The 20,000-nt window shown below is 32.0% G+C and overlaps 1 protein-coding gene across 21 annotated transcripts in view; it reads left to right on the top strand.

The window, feature by feature from the left end:
- Nucleotides 1-20,000, top strand: part of elmo1 (engulfment and cell motility 1 (ced-12 homolog, C. elegans)) — a 178,327-nt gene that overhangs the window by 51,231 nt on the left and 107,096 nt on the right. For 11 of the 21 annotated variants that reach the window (XM_087294247.1, XM_087294240.1, XM_087294244.1 and 8 more), the window contains 2 exons: nt 16,841-16,972; nt 19,606-19,646. In XM_087294247.1, the coding sequence (XP_087150373.1) occupies nt 16,895-16,972; nt 19,606-19,646 (119 nt within the window). In that variant the 5' untranslated portion in view covers nt 16,841-16,894. Of the gene's footprint in view, nt 1-1,767; nt 1,983-7,183; nt 7,268-7,344; nt 7,447-16,840; nt 16,973-19,605; nt 19,647-20,000 lie in introns of those variants that run through there. The other 10 variants (XR_015515841.1, XM_087294248.1, XM_087294242.1 and 7 more) reach the window with 4 other exon arrangements.

The raw sequence follows: 20,000 nt of genomic DNA, 5'->3' as shown, positions 1-20,000 counted from the left end.
TTACCATGGCACTGTGAGTCACTGTCAGTCCAGTGTCAACTTTGTTTATGTGGGCCGCAAACATGTATTAAAAGGGAGCCACGTGTTCTTTGTCTTTTCAAATAATCCATTTGATTTACCAAATAAAATGTCTGTTGTATGTCACATTAATTGTAGTTGACACAATGCAAGCGCAAACTGTAACCCATAAGAATGCTATTTTTTTTACTTGGTTGTTTTTGTTGTTGTTGTTATTATTATTATTATTATTATTATATATGAAAGGGTCAAATTCATAAATACGTTAACATTATCAGAACATTTAATTTCACATAAATGCATTTTAATATATTTATGATTTTTAATTTTTCTAACTTTTTTCTACTATACATTAATATATCTTATTTTCATTTATATAATAAATTTAAATAGAGTTTTTATTGAAATATTTTTTGTTTTTTATTTTGAGCTGCATTTTTCAAATTTTTTAAATACTTTTTGAATCATTTTAGTTTTTCTTTTGAATTAATTAATTAAGTTTTGTATTTAAATTTTTTACCTTTATGTAGTTTATTTTTATTTTATTCTTATTTAAGAATTAATAATTATTTTTTTTATTTTACATTAAAATGATAGTTAACTATACTCTGTTTCATTCTTTTTGTTGTTTATATATTTTTTAAATTATTTTACTTTTGACATATTTTAGGTACTTTTGTATTAGTTTTTTTTATATTTTTTATTTTATTCATTTATTTTTTGTTTCATTAATCTTTTCATTAATTATTATTTTTTTCTTACAGTAATTACATTTTGTTTTACTTTTTTTGTTATTTTAGCTATTGTTGTTATTTGTTTATATAATTTCTGAAGTTTATTATAATCTACTGTTAAAAAAATCGGTTCAAGATGATTCATGCCAATTATTAATGTCATGTAAATCAAGTCACTGTGCAAAAAAATTATACTTCCATGAAGTATAATTATTTTTTCTTTTTCCATACATACAGTATGTATCTTATAAAACGACTTCTTATCCCCAAATCACAGCTTTATTTCTTAGCAATTCAAAGCAAATGTCAACCTTGCCATGAAAAAACAATTAAGTTTTACCAATATAGTGAAACCTTTTCTAGGTTTTTTGTGGCTTGTATTGTACAGTACTGTAATATTCAAAAATGTATCTGTCAATGATTTCAAACAATTATATTTAATTTACCAAAGTCACCAAAGTTTCACATCTGTCACATCCATAACAAAGCTTTTTCCTTATAAATGCTAAAATGCAAAATAAAATGAAATCAATCATTTTTGTTGTGTTGAGAGCAAGCTCTTATTCTTTTGATGATCATTGTTTCTTTCGGGTTGTGCAGTTTAATTCATAGTATTTCTACAAAGTATCATGTATACTGTAAACTTTTTTGGTCAACGTATGTCTATTTTCCTCATTTAAAATATTAAATGTTTACAGATGGATATTTTTCTGATCTCATAACTCTGTGGTTGGTCGTTTTGGAAAAAATAAACCGATGTTTCAATATAATGTTAAGATACTGTACCGTGAATGTCACATCTATAGCGCTGGAATTCCTCTTCTAAAAATGATTGATCCCCTGAACACAATCACCAAAACAAAAAGTTCCTGTCTGTATCTCAAGCAATCAGTGTGTCTCCATATTTCCTGTTATTGTTCGAGCATTGCTGCCCATGAGTCTGTTTCCTCTTCACGTCTTCAGTTGCGTCTTTGAAATTTGCCGCCTTTTGGTTCAACCGTGGCCCAGCAGTTTCCTCTTCTCATGACGAACGCCTACTTCCTCCAACTCTTTCTTTATCTCTCTGTCTTTCTTGCCGCTTAAGACAAGTTTTTTGTGTGTAAACTATTGTTTTTTAACATCTCCTGTTGACCATGCGTCACAGTGGAGAAACGGAAAAGCGCACTGTTGCAGAGTAAACGGTGTGAAGAAAAGCTGGAAACATCGAGTTGTTGAAGCTGAAGTTTCCGGGTGAGTTTCTTGATCTTTCTGCTGCTCAGGGTGTGGTTTTTGTCCATTGGGGTCAAATCTGTGACCCCCTAATATGTTTGCATACAAACTTCTTTACATGCAATTTCTGTTTTGTAAATGTAAGTACAGTATGCTGGAGAAATGGTTTTGTTTGGTCTGTCTGCTTTGTTAAGGTGTCTCCATTGAGTAGGCAGAGCAATATTGGCCTAGATTATTGAAATGATGTGTTTTTGTAGATATTTTTGAGTTTATGGCTGTTTAGTGTCTTTTCACACTGGACTGTGGAGCTTGTGTTAAAGTCAGGCTTATTTTTAGTTCATTCTTTTGATTGTTGATGATTAGTTTTTTCATTGTAGCTTTAGTATTTTTCTCGTGGATTGTTTGTGATCCATTATAAATGGGTATTTCCCGTTTTGGATTATAAAACATGATTGAAACTGCTTGATTCGGTCTAATTATTTAATTTAGGTGTCTCAAATGAGTGGGAAGGACAATACACCGACTAAGATGTGTATATTGCTGATTTTATTTAATTAATTATTATTTTTTGATTGCATATTTTACCTTTTTGTTTTTAATTTAGTTAAATGTTATTTTTATTTTCATTTTCATTTTTATTTTTTTAATTATTTTTTATTTTTTAAATCCATATTTTATATTTAATCTTTTTTATTTTTTATTTACATTTTAATTACAGAAATTTTATTTTATTAATAATTTACTCTAATTTTAATTTTTTTTATTTTTGAGTAAATTTTTTTTATTTTATATTTATTTTTTTATTGAAGCTTTAAATACAGATTTTACATTTTAATTTTATTTTATTATTTTTGCTTTATGGACTGCTTTAGTTTATTTTCCACAATGTATTGCAGAGTTTATGGTAAATGCATGCATGTTTTTAGTTCATACATTTCAGTTCATGTTTTTAGTTTAAAAATAATTTAGTTCATTATTTTTTTCACCAGGGTAAGCAGTTTGTGGTCCTGGGTTCAGATCTGAGACTTTTACTATTGTCGAAAATATTTATTTCGATCTGTTTGCTTCAGTACAGTTTTGTTCCTGCAAAATTGCTTTAAATTATGCGTTTTATTTTAGATTTCAGATTTGATCAGATGTTTTAACACCAGTTTAGTGACATTTTCTACAGTTTATATTATATTTAGGTGACTGGCGAGATGCAAATGTTAGGATTTTGAGATGTGGAAAGTGCTGCTAAACTGTAAGTGATTTGACAGGATATCCTGGTTGCTGAATGAGAGACTTGTTTTTGACACCAGTAGCTGTAGCTCAGCTGTATCTGCTGTAGCTCAGACTGAATGAAAGGGCACACAATCTCTTGTTAGTTTTATTGTGACATAGAAAATATGATAAACATTTCTCTCAATTTTTTTATATTTACAGATTATTTTTAGTGATGTGGAGTGGAAATGAATATGAAAATAAAGATTTCTGTTGTCAAAACATCATTTTTTGTTAATGTTCATCTCACATTGTTGCCCAAACAGTTTAAAGTTTAAGTTGTTGCCCAAAGATTAGACTAAGGATGTTATACCATGGTATTAATAAGGATGGTATACCATGGTATTAATAATGTCTTTTGGGTATTATTATTTTCTTATGCTTGAATATGATTATTTGTGGTATCATATAATAATAATACAATGTGATATGTGCACTTACAGTACTACAGTTCTTTTTTATAATGATAATCTACAATTATGTCTAAATACACTTTTTACTAATCATTTTTAATGTGTTTAGATGTACTGTATTTTGTGTATTTTTTTAAGAACAAATTATTGTATTATTAACAAGAACAGCAAAAAGGAATTTAGTAATTACAGCTATTTGATGTGAATTAACTGACAAATAAATCAGCTAATTATTTGCATGATACTATATTTATTAGAAATATTATTATCATTATTATGAAACCGTTTTAAACCTTTTATTATTATTTAAAGACTTTGCTGTTCTTTTGATTTTGGTTTCATTCAATTGTTAATTCTCATAACTATGGATCGCTAAAAATATGAATAATAGATCATTGTTATAATGGATTTTATATAGTAAAAAATATTTATTCATGTATTGTATCATGTTTGTCGGCGCCAATAACCTAGTGGTTAAGTGCACCGAGACATAGCACCCAGGTGCTCACGGGGACCCGAGTTCAATTCCCGGCTCGAGGTCCTTTGCCACCCTTCCCCTATCTCTGCTCTCCATACTTTTCTGTCTGTAAATCTCCATTGTTCCATCACAATAAAGGTGAAAAACCCCTTTAAAAATTGTATAATATGTTTATTCATGTGTTGTTCCACAACGATGATGGTGATAATAATAATTATGATAATAATGATATTATTATTAATAATAATGAGGATAATAATAATTAATACAATAAATAACAATTTGTTTATTGTATGTGTGTGTGTTTGTGTGTACGTGTGTTTTTTGTTTGACACAGTTTACACTCTTTTCCACACATGCTTGTCTGAATGGCGTGACATTTACTATGAATAGTGAATGAGTCAGAGTGAGTTTTGTGCATGTGCACGAATGTTACAGTATGTACGTTCATCATACTCTCATGAGATCGTCATGACAGACATAAATATCCAGGCCAAATCTCCAATATCTCAGTCTGACAGCTATGCTTTGTATGATTCTTTCCTATGGTCATTCTTGCATTTATATCACTAAATTAGCAACAGAAGGAACACCAGACCATTTATTTGTTTGTGTCTCAGTATGGGATGTATCACAAAGAGGTCATGAACTGGCTTGTTTCAATAATTTATTCTGTTTTCTGAGGTCTACGTATGAGGTTTGCATGGCTTTTACTTAAAAAAAAAAACAAATCTGTAAAGAATAAGCTTTTTATTAAGGTTTTGAGGCTATCTTGGAGAATGCACTAATATTCTGGGCGGTCTGGTTTGATGGATTGTAGGTAAACGGCCACTGCTACGATTGGATAACAGTTCAGTATAGTAAAGTATCAGTAATTGACTCCTCCATCAGTTTATGTGATATTCTTAATCAGAGCAGCATTTAACCCGTACATTCCAGAATCTGCTGTTTTCTGACGCTGGTGTCAATTAAAGCCGTTATTTCAGTAACCATTTTCAGCTCTGAAACCTACAGGATATTCTTTAAGTACGATGACCTCTAATATATCAAAAGCTTATGAAAAACTTGAGATAAACTGGATACTGTCTGTTTTTTTTTTTTAAGATACATTATATATATATATATATATCAGGACTGTCAAATGATTACAAAAATTAACGTAATTAATCACACTTTTTTGTAATTAATCATGAAATGCCGTATTTATTACAGAAATACAAACACAGGCATTTAAGTGCCACTTGAATTTCAAAACAATCAAAGCCAATAACAAACAAAAAAGATTTCCATGTTGGATTCTAAGTGCCCCCCCGTCCCCTCCCCCCACACACACACATTCATTGTTTTATACTTAAACTTTCCTTGTAAAAGCGCATCCATGGTCTTATCCAATTTTCTTGCACGTTAAACACACGCAGGATCAGAGCAAGCTGAACTGGCGCTTTAGGGAAACAGCAACCACGCCACCCTAAATTCGAAGGTGACCGGTTTGCGGTTGAAAGTAGGACCATAAGAGAGGGGGTGGGTGTAGCAGATGAAAGTGAAGACCAGGGGGTTCGCTCACTATTATTCTGCCCAAGGCGGCTGCCTAGGTTGCCTCTATGCACATGCTGGCCCTGAACACATGTCGGCCACAAAAGGAAAAAAAAATTGCAACTGTTATTTTTTTACGCGTTAAATATTTCAAATTAATCACGTTAACATGCTAATTGACAGCCATAAAAATATATATATATTTACTTTTTAAATTTTTTTTTACATTTTTGATCATTATTATTTTTTATTATATTTGTTTGTTTATCATTTAATTTATTTTGTATTAATTTTTTTTCAAAAGATTTGTAAAAGTGCTACACTGTAAAAAAATCTTGTTAAAAAAAATCAAATTAACTTTCCTAGTCATCTCAATGTGCATCAATCAAACTGACTACAATATTAAGTTAAACTTGGTACAACTTTAACAATTAGTTGAACCCTGATTAACTTTAAAATAGCTTAAAGGGCCATGAACACCCAGCCCCTCCGCAGTTCTCGGTAGATGCAGAGACTCTGTAAGTGCCGTGTGTATAGACTATCCTGTCACAAAATGCGGCGAAAATCCTACACGATGGTTATAGTTTGATTGCGGTGTTTACATGTTTACATTCAGAGAGCAGCATTTACAGTGGATCTTTCAGTCCATAATATTGTAGTGATATTAAAGTTCTGTAAACTTAGTAACTAAATCATTTTGACTAAGGTATGTCTTTAAAAACTGAAGGAGTACTGCTGAAAAAAACTAACTAGCTTTGCCATCTGAATAAACATAAAGCAAATCGATCTAACACTTACCATGTCTGTAGAGACAGGACTATCAACACCAACTGGAACCATGTCTTTTTTTAAAAGGAGACGGGTGGCAAAATCAGATTTCACCATTTCCAGATGCGAAAAGCTCTCGGGTAAAAAATGTTCCTTACAAATATATTTTTTGTCGTGTGTTAGCAGACCACTCTAATCCACACGTGAGTCCAGCTTTGTGCTCGTAGTGAGGAATTAAAAACAAAACCTTCACTGACGACCCATGTCTCCAAACAATTCTTCTTCTTCCACTTGTTTTAATTATGGTTGGCAACACAATGTGGGGTCATTGTAACAGGTAAAAACAGTCCTCAAAGCTATCATGCATGTTAATGAAGTTGCACCTGATTCACAATAGAGCGCGCTGAAGTCTTTCTCATGAATTGATGGTAAAAGCTTAAAGACGTCATATTGTACACGCCGGTACAAACATCCAGTCTTCATGCTGGAATTCACACAAGGATCTCATGGCCGTAACATAGCTTCAAAATTTATATTTTTCAAAAATACATCATACTTTACATGCTGGTTGCATTTTATTGTAGTTTGTGCTAAATACAGTGTCTTTAGACTTTAGCTATTTAAATGAAAATGGAAAAAGCACAAATGCCAGGGCATGCCAACACTTTTTCAGTGCCCCAAAGACCCACAAGGATTAAAACAGACCGCTAGCCAATTGCGATCACACTTTCAAAGCAAAAAGTGTCTGATTCTGAATCCCTGATCAGTGAATCTGTAGTTTACAGGAACACACAGTGCAGACCTGCAGGGTAGAAATGCGAGCTGACCAGCATCACTGAGATGGAGAGAACGTGAGCAGCAATAACTCAGCAGCTGTCTCGCATCTCTTTGTTTCTCGACTCAGATAAAGCTCTCTGCTCTTTTGTAGCCCCTGCCGGTGTGGCCCTCTGTGCTCTTGGGGCCCTTTGTAGAGGCGTCAGATGAATCACCCGAGGCCTCTTTTGAAATCTATACAGCGTCGTCAAACCTGGTGAGAGTGTGAACTTCTGAGCTTTCCCTCACTTTCTTCTCTCAGCTGACGGACTGCAGCTGTTTTGGCTTGTTGTTGTGTGCTTTCTTCAGCAAGCAAAGTCTTTAAACTACACTGGGACCTGTACATGGTGGACAGTCCATGATATTTGGGGTGTGATTAAGCTAGTTTCTGTTTGATTGTGAAGTGTTTTAGGGCATACTCACTCTATGTACAGTTGCCTTGAACCGGGCCAAAGCACGCTTGTCCCCACTCCCGTCTTCCCTGACTTCCCGCACTCACATTACATTCGGGTCGGAGCACGATTATCGATCGTCATCAATGGTCATCGATGCTGCGCTGTTCAGTAAGCGCTCTCACTCAGCACAGTGGAGATTTCTCTAGTTATATTGTTTTAGTCGTTTGTAATGCGGTGACACAAAGTCAAATATTTCGCCAAACAGACCAGCCACTTTTGACGCTCCTAAACAATCATAAAAACCTTGTGCTGCAGGAATTAGGAGGTTTGCTAAAGGCTCAGCTGTGGTGCAGTGAGGGTTTTGCGTCTTTAATAAACTACGGCAGATTGCGTTCATTGAACAGTAAGATTGATTAATAAATCCATATGAAACAGTCCCTTAAAAGCCACGTCTTGCTTTCAGTTTCGGGCTTATGCGAGTTTTGCACTCACACACAAGCATACCACGCCAAAGCCCAAGTGAACCGCGCTCAGGCACACCTCTTCCAACCGGGCCAGGGTCGGCTAAGGGCCTACTCACACTATGCTATCCGAACTGTGCAGAGGTGGGCCTGAGCGCGGTTCACTTGGGCTGAACTGAAACTGAAAGCGAGATGTTACTTTATGGGACTGTTTCATGTGGATTTATTAATCAATCTTACTGTTTAACAAACGCAAACTGCCGTAGTTTATTAAAGACACAAACCCCACACTGCACGACAGATGCGCGCCTTCAGCAGACCTTCTCATTCCTGCAGCACGAGAGCTTTATGATAGTTTATGAGCGCCAAAAGTAGCGGATCTGTTCGGCAAAATATCTGACTTTGTCACCGCATCCCTAAGGACTGATTGGTGAAATATTTGACTGCATGTCACTGCATACCAAACGACTGAAACGATATAACTAGAGAAATCTCCTCTGTGCTGCTAAGTGACAGCGCTTCACAATGAACAGTGCAGCATCAATGATAAGCGCGTCCAGGCACGATAGTGTGAGTGCGGGCCGTTGGGGGAGACGGGAGGGGGGACAAGCGTGCTTTGGCCCAGTTCGAGGCAACTGTACCTAGTGTGAGTACGGCCTAAGTAAACCATGCCAGAGCATAAATTCAGAGCACTCACACTTCTCAAACGATCCGGGAAAAGGGCCTGTGCACAGTTCGGAAAGCGTGAGTACACACTTAGTGTGATCATGTATCAGTGTGTGTGTTCTAGTGGGTCAAACAATACATTCTACAGGTCAAACAATACATTCTACAGGTCAAACAATACATTCTACAGTACAATTTAACTTATGAGGAGCACCATGATAAAACATTGACATCTTGGAATTTCATCATTATTCATTAGTTAGTTGCAATGCATTAGTCTCTGTATGAAGTAATATAGTACATTGATAGTTTTTTTTTTTTTGTTAAACCATTGGGATATTTCTATATAGGTTGTTTGCATAATATCTTGTAGTACTTCCAATGCTGCTAATGTTCAAAATATGGTATTGTTTTAGTATCTGCTCATGGTACAAAATTAAAAACATTGTGTAGCAGTGCTTACATTTACATTTAGTCATGTGGCAGACGCTTTTGTCTAAAGCGACTTACAATTAAGGAGACATTCAGCAATTCAACAAGAGAAGGCATTACACACAGAAAAGGCTAATTAGGTTTATATGTTTTATACATGTAATGTCTGCATGGTATTCCCGGGGTAATTGGCACTCCAACCCCCATTACCTTCCAAAAAAAGGATAATATAGCTCAAATTTAGTTTCTATGGTATCTTTTCAAAACATTGGCACAGCATTGTAAATGCTAGTATCATGCATCATAGGGTACATGATAACACTGTGATACATGTTTTGTAATGTTATGACAATTCCATTTTTTATGTATATGCCGTAATGGTTGACTGTTCATTCTGCTGTGGCGACCCCTTGTCAATAAAGGGACTAAGCTGCAGGAAAATTAGTAAATGAATGATTTAAAACTAATTAATTTTTTTAAGTGGATCATGAACCTACCAAGGCCACAAAAGCAAGAAGTGCAATGATATTTTTCGGATAATATAATTTTGCTGTTTGCTTTGGTCATTTTGACAAAGATTAAAACCTTGATATTAGCTTAGAGGTGTGCTTTAAAAGTCTTTAAATCATTCTGGGATGCAGACTGACAACCACATGCGGTACTATCATGATGTTCAGTGTCTGAGAAAGCTAGTTTCTGTTTGACTGTGAAGAGTTTTAGTGTGATCGTCTATCAGTGTGTGTGTTTTAGTGAGTTAGATGTTACTTTACCGATCTTTTGGGTTGTTTGCACTGGATTATGAGTAATACTAATGTCATGAAAAGTTTGTTTTAATTATGCCTTAAACTGATGTTCAATTAATTCTGTAGTCAGAGTTCTTGCTATATTCAATCTTATTAAAAAGCACTATGACTGGGTCTAGGTCGTTTATCTGTAGGTTGTGTGCATGAATTCGGGCATTGGGTAAGGACAGTGATGAGCTTGGATCACTACACATTGGGACACTGATTTGGTTTAGAAAAACGTCTCTCGTTTGTCATTACGTTTGATGATTTTGGTCGCGTGATTCCTATATTGCACTTCTGAACATCCATTAAGCCGTGTATAGTGTGTTTCGATGCATTTTCAAGGTGCATTGTGGGGCTTTTTAGGGCACGAATGTTGTAGTGCTCTGGAAGAATTTTACTGTTGAGACAGCACTTTAAACGTAAACATAAACATACTGTACAAGTGTGGTTTTAGAAAGCTCTGTGATGGTAATGTCCAGTAAGAGAAGGACAGTACAGCGTGACATTTGCCCACAGTGGATGTTAGAGGAATCGGGTGGCAGACGTGGCCACAGCCCAGCGTGATTGATTAATTCCGCATGTTTTCCGGAAGGGATTGAACACTGTGTGAGAGACCGAGACGTCTCCAGCCCTGCCTGTTCAACTCACTGCACTATTAAACCCTCAGAAAGAAATCAAATCCCCTCTGATAGTCTGCTTTCTCTTCTGAGCCTTCCAGTAGCTTTATTGTGTAGGTTTAAGAAACCGTGTCTATCAAAAATGCTAATTTGTCGCATCAGTTTGGCTATTGTTTTATAGGACTTTTTGATTGACAAGAAGATAACTGAAAGCTGTAGCTGAAAATACTTTAATATGCATGGTTTTTGAAAGCACATTACAGGGCTGTTGCTTGTGTCCCACTGGATTTGTTTTGTTTTATCCACATATCCAGCTTTACTGTTATGTCAACATACAGTGTTGATAACACAATGTGTCCTTGAATGGTGTAATGGCTTTGTGCATGTGGTTTATTTTAGTGCTTTTATACATTTTATCATTTATTTTAATTAAAACAAATAAAATATATACATATATATATATATATATATATATATATATATATATATATATATATATATATATATATATATATATAATTAGAAATAATTATTCAAATAGTTATTTATAATTTATTTGTTATTTAATACTTTTATTTATCTGACATTTTTATCCCAATTTAATTTTTTTTAAATTGAAATTGTTCAATTATTCAATGTTTTTCACCAATTTATTTGTTACTTTGTTTAAGCTTTTAAACGTATATATTAATTTATTTGATGACATTTTTTCCACATTTATTAATTTATTTAAAAAATCATATTTAATTAACCATTTATTATTTATGTAATCTCATGTTTTGTTGACATTTTTCTCAATTTTAATGTTTTAATTGAAATAATTTATTTTTAATGTTGTTCGTCAAATTATTTATTTGTTACACTGTTTAATCTTTTAAACATATTTATTCTATTTAATTACCTTTTGTCTCACATTTGATTTATATATTTAACATATTTAATTAACCATTTATTATTTGTGAAATTTCATGTTTTGTTGACATTGTCAATTTAAATTTTTTAATTGAAATTATTCAATTTTTAATGTTATTTATCAATTTATTTATTTGTTACGTTGTTTAATCTTTTAGAAACTTTATTAATTTTATTTAATTCCATATTTATTTCATATTTAATTAATTGATTTCAAAAACTTGTTTATTTAACCGTTTTTTAAGTAATTTTATGTTTTATTCTCTTTACATTTTTATAAAAATGTAATTATTCATTTAAAAATATATTTTATTTATGTATCTATTTGTTACTTTTATTTAATAATGATATTCATTTATTTATTTAAAAATATTTATTTAATATTTTTACTATTAATTTTACATTTATTTATATTTTATTTACATTTTTGATTAATTCTATTTGCAAAGTTGTATTTTAAAGTAGTATAAATATATTTCTTCATATTTAATTTGTTAACAAACTAAAATATAAAATATACAAAATATAAATAATAAACGTTTTATTTATATTTTTATTTTTTGTATCTTTCTATTTTTTGTTTATTTGACATTTTAGAATATATATTTATTTTACAGTCTTCATATATAATATTTTTATTTGAATATTATTTATATATTGTACTTTTTATTTTCTGTCTTTCACGTTTTATAATAAATATTTATTTTACAGTCTTGTGTTTTATATTTATAAAATATATTTATATTTATACATAATATTTTTAATTTATATATTATTATTTTTTATATTGTATTTTTTTATTTCATGTCTTGCACATTTTAGAATATTTATTTTATAAGATAATATATAATTATTATATGTAAATCATATATAAACTTTACTATATAAATATTAAACTTTAAATATAAAGTGTATTTCTGGTTCTCTAACTTTCTGTTTGGAACACCATCTGAACAACAGCTGAGAGCTTTACCATGAAAGCTGGCACAAAGATTTATTGACTTCTGTCAGCTGAAATCATGCTGTCTGTAAAGAAGGGAGGGAGGGGGGGACTTCTTACGAGCAATGAAATATTTCCAAGAGAACCACCCTGGAAAGATGCAGCTTCTGATGGCATGGCTGCCATGGCAACAGTGTCTGTGGAGATTATTATGGGATGAGTCATGGCAGAGTGACATGGCAGCTTGTTTGAATGGTTTGAATGAATGCTTGTTTCGCAGGCTGCGTGTGTTCTTGTTTTCTCTCCAAGAATCAGCCCCATGCATTATGGAACGGGGGGATTAAAAATGAAGCAGGGTTTATCCACAAGGAACAAAGATGATCCACATTGTCAGAGTGTTTGGAGTTGTGAATAATGTGCACAGGGCTTTAGCGAGTTTTCGTTTGTCTTTATAGGGTCAGGTAACCTATTTTTTTCACTGAATTTAATGAATTTTATTTTAACAAGACATTTATAATTATTCTATGTTATGAAACATAGTTTCATGGTTACAATTATAACATTAATACACAGGTACTATAATTAACATCAGTAAGTATAACAGTAGTATGATTAACATTTATCATCTGTCATTTACAATCATTGTACAATTTCTTTTTAGGATTGTACAAAAGTTGAATTGTACAGTGTACAATGGTTTAATAGTATAATTAACATTTATCAACAACAATACATTTAATTTACAATCAATGTACATTTTTATTTGTAGAATTTTACAATTTATTATTATTATGATGATGATGATGATGATTATTATTATTATGATTATTATTATGATTATTATCATTATTATACAGTGGCTGTATAATAATATAATAATGAAGTATATGAGTAAATGCAAGGAATATTTATTGTTTAATTGTAAGTGATATTTGTCAAATGTTGTTTTTTTTTAACAGCTTTACTGTTATGTCAACATACAGTGTTGATAAAATCATGTGTCCTTGACTGGTGTAATGGCTTTGTGCATGTGGATTTTTTTCTTGTGCTTTTATATATTTTATTATTTATTTTGATTGAAACAAATTCTCTTTATTTGACTTTTTTATTTCTTTAGAAATAATTATTCAAATATTCATTTATATTTCTTTAAATGTAACATGTAATATTTTATTTATTTGACATTTTTTTATCTCAATTACAATTCTTAAAATTAAAATGATTATTTTTTTTAATTAAAAGTTTTTCGACATTTATTATTACCCTTTTAAAAATGTTGTTTTTGGTTAATAACAGTATTAATTTAGACCGCTAACAATTACACAAAAAGGTTTATGTAATGTGTATGTAATAAATATATTACCTTTATTAATAATGATATTAATAATAATATAAGAGTAATAATAATAATAATAATAATCATAGCTGTTGTTCTTGTTGTTTTTCTGTTGTTGATAATATTATTGTAGAATAATAATAATATGATGATGATATTTTAAGTATTTACATTAGTATTAGTGTTTTAATATTTTATTATTTTAATTATCAATTAACTATTAATTTTAAGCTTTAATAACACAAATACAATACAAATAAGCATAATAAATATATTACTTTAATAATAATAATCATAATTGTTATTAATATTATTATTATTATTATTATTATTATTATTATTATACAGTAGTTGTATAATAATATAATAATAATGAAGTATATGAGTAAATAGCAGTAATATTTACTGTTTAATTGTAAATTATAATTATGTAAAATGTTGTTTTTTGTTAATAACATCATATAATTTAAACAAACACTAACAATTACACAAAGTTTATGTAATGTTTATATCATAATTGTATTACCTTTATTAATAATGATGATAATAATAATAATAATAATAATAATATCTAAGAATTAATTTATCTAATCTAATATTAATAATAGTTGTTGTTCTTATTGTTGTGGTTTCTGTTATTATTATTATTATTATTATTATTATTGTAGAAAAACAATAATATGATGATGATAATGATATTCTAAGTATTTACATTGGTATTAGTATTTTATTATTTTTAATGATTGTTCATTTTAAATTATTATTTTTTGCCTGTCTCTATATTGTACATTTTAGGTTATAGATTTTGGAAAAGTATTTTTGTTTGGTGTCAGATTTTCACGCCATTTTATTTTACATTTATTCGCTTAAAAAGCAGATTGAGCTGAACGGCTGAGACTGCTCGTGAATTAATCTGCATAAAGGGAAAGTTCATGCTTAAATAAAAAAGGAGTGTTCAAAAGTTATTTCGGACTAGTTAAAATCTCCCTGGTATCAGATATCACACGGGAAGAATGCTCTTGATTAGAGAGGATCTCACGTCAGGCAAAGCTCTGCATTCCTCAAATTCATTTTCAAGGTTTTTCCAGGATTCCTCAGTGTCAGCTCTCCCACATTAGCAGCAGATTATCCAGTGACAGAAAGAGCTCTCTGTTCTGACCTTAAGGTCAAACATGCTTCCTAAACAAATATTTGATCTCTGCTAAACTGCAGCAACAATAATAACACTGAGGAGGATGGAAAGAAATCTATATCATGTTGATTAAATTTTAAAAATTCTGCAATAAATTATTATAAATATAATCTGACTATAAATATAATTCTGAGTATAATCAGCGATGACTTTAGAATAAGCGATGACTCTTTATAGATGGTTTTAAATACACCATAATTTTTTTCTGTTACTCGTTAATAGCAGCTATATTGGCGATACTCTAATGTAAACACAACACGGATTGCATGGCTATTGTACTGTTTAGTAAACAGGAAAGGGTGTAATATTGTGAAAAACGGAATACATTAGGTTTTACACCATAAACATGAGCATTATCAATTAAGATTAGCCCAATATTTTACCTACTCAACCACAAATGTCAAGATTTTTGCCCTGGAAAACCTAGTTCAGTTTGGCCAACCACACACACGCACGCACACCATTTGTTCCTCAAACCGTTTTTTTTTTTTTTCTTCTGCTTGATTTGCTTGAACTTTTGTAGTACTTTTTCTGGTCTAACTGGTTGGTACAGGACAATGCATGACAGTAATCGGTCATTTTCAGCAGCAATAAACATCATAATATGCATGCTTCTGGTCCTTTCTATGGTATTGTTTATGTTCAGCTATCCAATATGGTCAATTTATGACGTGTTTTAAAAAAGCTCTATATTTCATAGCCAATAACAGATATATTACTCTATATAGCTATAAATACAAATCTTGATATCAGGTGAATAACATACAGCACTGTAAAAAATGCTAGGTTACACACAATCAATTTGTGTAGAGACAACATAAAAGAATGAAGCTAACTTGTTCATTTTTACAGATTTAAGGGGATTGAACATAAAACAATTAAGTTCGTTCATTTATTGGCTTAGTCCGTTATTGATCAGGGGTCGCCACAGTGGAATAAACCACCATCTAATCCGGCATCTATTTTACACAGCGAATGGCATTCTAGACGCAAACCAGTGCTGGAAAACCCCCTTATACTCTCACATTTACACATGCACTCATACACTGGCCAATTTTGTTTACTCGGTTTGTTTATGGAGCATGTCTTTTGAGCATGATTGTGGGGGAAACAAGAACACCCAGAGGAAACCCATGCCAACTTAGGGAGAACATGCAAACTTCACACAGAAATGCTTACTGGCCCAGCCGGGACTCGAACCAGTGACCTTCTTGCTGTGACAGTGACTTGACGGTGACAGTGCTAACCACTAAGCCTCCGTGTCGCCCACAATTAAGTTTGTCTTCAAATTTAAATTAAGTAATTTGAACAAACAGCAAACGTAATTTTTTGAGTGAAGTTCTTATAAAACCTCAACTCCAGAAAACGTCAAACTATCACAAATTTTCAGTGAACAAAAGCTTGCTACATTGGAATTGTCTTTAAAATTTCAGTTGTTCACTGCCAGGGGGCGATCTGTGGATCTTCCATTTTCCAATGTTAAATTTTGATACCATATGGTAGAAAGACTGGTGTTATTACTTTACACTTGAGCATTGACTTGTTACCAAAACACTGAGGCTGTGTCCCAAATTGCCAATTACTCAAATAGATACTACATTTGAATTTGAGTTTACTACATGGCTGATCGAAAAGTATGTTCTATATAGTATGAATGAGAGTAGTGTGTATTGAATTTGAACCTACTACATCCACCATCTACCATAAAATCGCATACTGTTTTTTTGAATACTATGAATTCAAATATGTTACTTTGCTTGCATAGTGTTTTAAACATACTATATAGTAGGGAAGTGTGCTATTTCAGACGCAGCCCTTTTTTTTTGACATGCATATATTTGTATTCATTCATCCCTCTGTCTCCTACTACAGGCTTGGATGAGAGCCAGGCAGCAGTGAGCGGCCTCATCCTCCATCAGCGCAGCCATGCCACCTCCGGCAGACATCGTGAAGGTGGCCATCGAGTGGCCTGGGGCCTTCCCCAAACTTATGGAGATTGACCAGGTCAGTCCTTAAAGTGACTTCATTTCCCTTAATGAATCTGTATAGGGTTGCACAATCATTTAAACTTTCAGTATTTGTTTTTTCAGTAACATACAGTTAAAGTCAAAATTACTAGTCCTCCAGTGAATTTGTTTTGTTCTTTTTTATTTAAAGATTTACCAAATCATATTTAACAGAACAAGGCTTTTTTCCCCACAGTATTTCCAATTAATTTTTTTCTTCTGGAGAAAGTCTTATTTGTTTTATTTTGACTAGAATAAAAGCAGGTTTAAAACATTTTAGAGTCAATATTATGTTATACAATGACTTAAATTAACCTAATTAACCTAGTCAAGCCTTTAAATGTCACTTTAAGCCGAATACTAGTATTCTGAAATATATCTAGTAAAATATCATGGCAAAGATAAAAGAAATCAATTATTAGAAATTATTTATTAAAACTATTGTTTAGAAATGTGTTGGAAAAAAATTCTTATTTCTGTTAAACAGAACTTGGGTTAAAAATATACTGGAGCACTAGTAATTATGACTTCAACTGAGATCAAATTATTAAAAAATGATAAAAATTTCACTTAATGTTGTTTAAATTGAGCATTTTATCCACAATTTTAGACATTTTTCAAAATTACCCATTATGATCTGCGCTTATGTGTAAGGATGATGCTAAGAACTTCCGGTTACATAAAGAGTCGCATTCGGACAGCTTTAAAATGATAGTTTTAATCTATTTTACTTGCTTTTAACGTTTTTGAACTAATGCTGCTGTCAAACAGCGCCACCTCCTGGACTGACTATTTAAAAAATGCAAAGTAATAGGAATGAAAAACAACATTTGCGAGTCATTTATAGCCTCACCATCAGATGGCATCTTGTGTCATTTAAATGGAGCCTCGTCATTGCACAAGTAACAATTTCCCCTTTTTTCAAATATAACCAACGCAAACAAATGTAAATTCAGCAAAATGTTTGACACGCACACATGTACTGTCCCACTAACACACTGATTAAAACATTGGCACAAAGTAAAAGTAAAGTGGCAATTTTTGAAATGTTAGAAAATCACATGGTAAAAAAAAGTGAAACAAAAACGGCTTCCGATTACAATCAACATGCTAATCAGCCAGCATAGTGTCCAGTAACCTGCTTTTATTTGTTGGAAATTGCATGGCTTAATGTTAAGTTTTATACCAGTAATATGGTTTTTACTATAATGCAGTGATCCATTGTGTGCGTGTGCATTGATGAGCTGTTAAATATAGTACAACAGCTGACAGGTTGGGAACACTGACGCTGTATTTCAGCATCTGATCTGACGGCAGACTCTGAATTACGAGAACATTTTGCTCTTGTGCTTGAACCGCATCTGACAGAAGAACAACTTTAACACACGTCTTTCAAAATCAAAGTTGTGTCACAACAACACTCCTTAATCTACTCAAAACGGTATTGTCAACTGTTTTTGGATCAAGATTTACCAGTTGTAAATGTTGTTAACGTAAGTTCTAAGCATCCTACCAAAAGACGCTTGTCAATTTGGCGCCCTCCTAAACACGGGCCAGTATAAGATTCTGACAGTATGATAACCTTGGATATACATATCACAGTTTCATGGTATCACGGTATTGTACGATTACTGCTCTAAAATATATTCTTTTTCCCTTTTTTACACAATATAATTTGATTTGGTAAACATTTAAAATATTTTAGAGCTGCAGTTCAAATGAATTATTGACTTCTGCTGTCTTCATTTGTTTCAAAAACACTGATTTCTTTACAATTTAAAACGACATATTTAGAGATCTTTTCTGCTGCAGATACTCCTGCCCTAAAAAACTGTAAATAAAAAAATCTTACTCATACCTTAGGAACGATATTTAGAGGAATTTTAAAACCTTGAATTTACTAAACCGTGGTATACCCTGAACATGGTTACCGTCCCATGCCTACGCCCTCCATGCAGCAACGAAGAAAAAGGTCTATAACATGATCACTAATTAATTTTGTGACTATTGCGGATGCTCAACTTTTAGTATTGATGTAACATGATATGCTGCTCATATCTAATCGAAAAGTATCTATCGATAATGCATTATTTCTTTTTTATTCCCCCAAAAATATTTATTTTGTCAATATTTACAATATGTTCATGTTGTTCTATGCTTCTTTCTATAAATTAACATTTCCTGTTGATGGCTTTAATATTCCAAAAAAGACAGCACCAAAAAGGGGCACCCAGTCTTTTTAAATAATTATTTCTTCACAGAAAAATGAGTTTGAAACAACACTATGAAAAAAATATTGACTTGGGCTGAACTGTTCATTTAACATCTGAGAGAAAAGGCCCTGCAGTGCATGTCTGACTGATAGAGAACTTGTGTCATTAAAAAAAACTTTAGACTAACCTTGGATAAATCATCCTGAAGTTCTTCATTCATCATCCTTGTAACTCTTTTCCGTTTCCTTGACTTTACTCGATTAAGTGTTTGCTCAAAAAGGAATGGAGCATTATAATTTAGCATGAAAAATGTTATTAGCAGAAAAGAAATAAGGTGGAATGTCAGTGTCATTGATAGAAAAATAAATAAATTAAACTAAAAACTGTCTGGTTGTTTTGCTTTTTTGTTTGCTTGCAGAAAAAGCCTCTCTCTGCAATTATTAAAGAAGTCTGTGAGGGGTGAGTATCAAATAATGTTTTTTTTTATGTATTCATATCTGCAGACTTATCGCTATGTTCCTTGCTTGCACTTGCCCTGGCGTACACAGAACATACAAGCGACTGAATGAGATTCAAGGCCCCAGTATAAACACAATGAAGTTCTTTTTCAGTCATTGATTAGAAGGTAAAAAAAAGGTGTAAATACCTTTTACATGCAAGTATGTGCTGCGCTCAGGGTTGCCAGGTCCAATAATTTTCCAGCCCAAAATTTGACAACTCAAAACCAGCCTAAAAAGAATAAAAGGTATTTAATTTGTTTCGCTTCCCCAATCCAAATTACTGGATTCCTACGAAGTGAAATGTTTGGACATT

Source organism: Danio rerio, chromosome 19 (genome assembly GCF_052040795.2).
Source record: "Danio rerio strain M-AB ecotype USA chromosome 19, GRCz13ab, whole genome shotgun sequence".
In the NCBI taxonomy this organism is placed as follows: domain Eukaryota; kingdom Metazoa; phylum Chordata; class Actinopteri; order Cypriniformes; family Danionidae; genus Danio; species Danio rerio.
The sequence above is the reverse complement of the archived record's forward strand: the minus strand, read 5'-3'. Positions and strand labels throughout refer to the sequence as shown.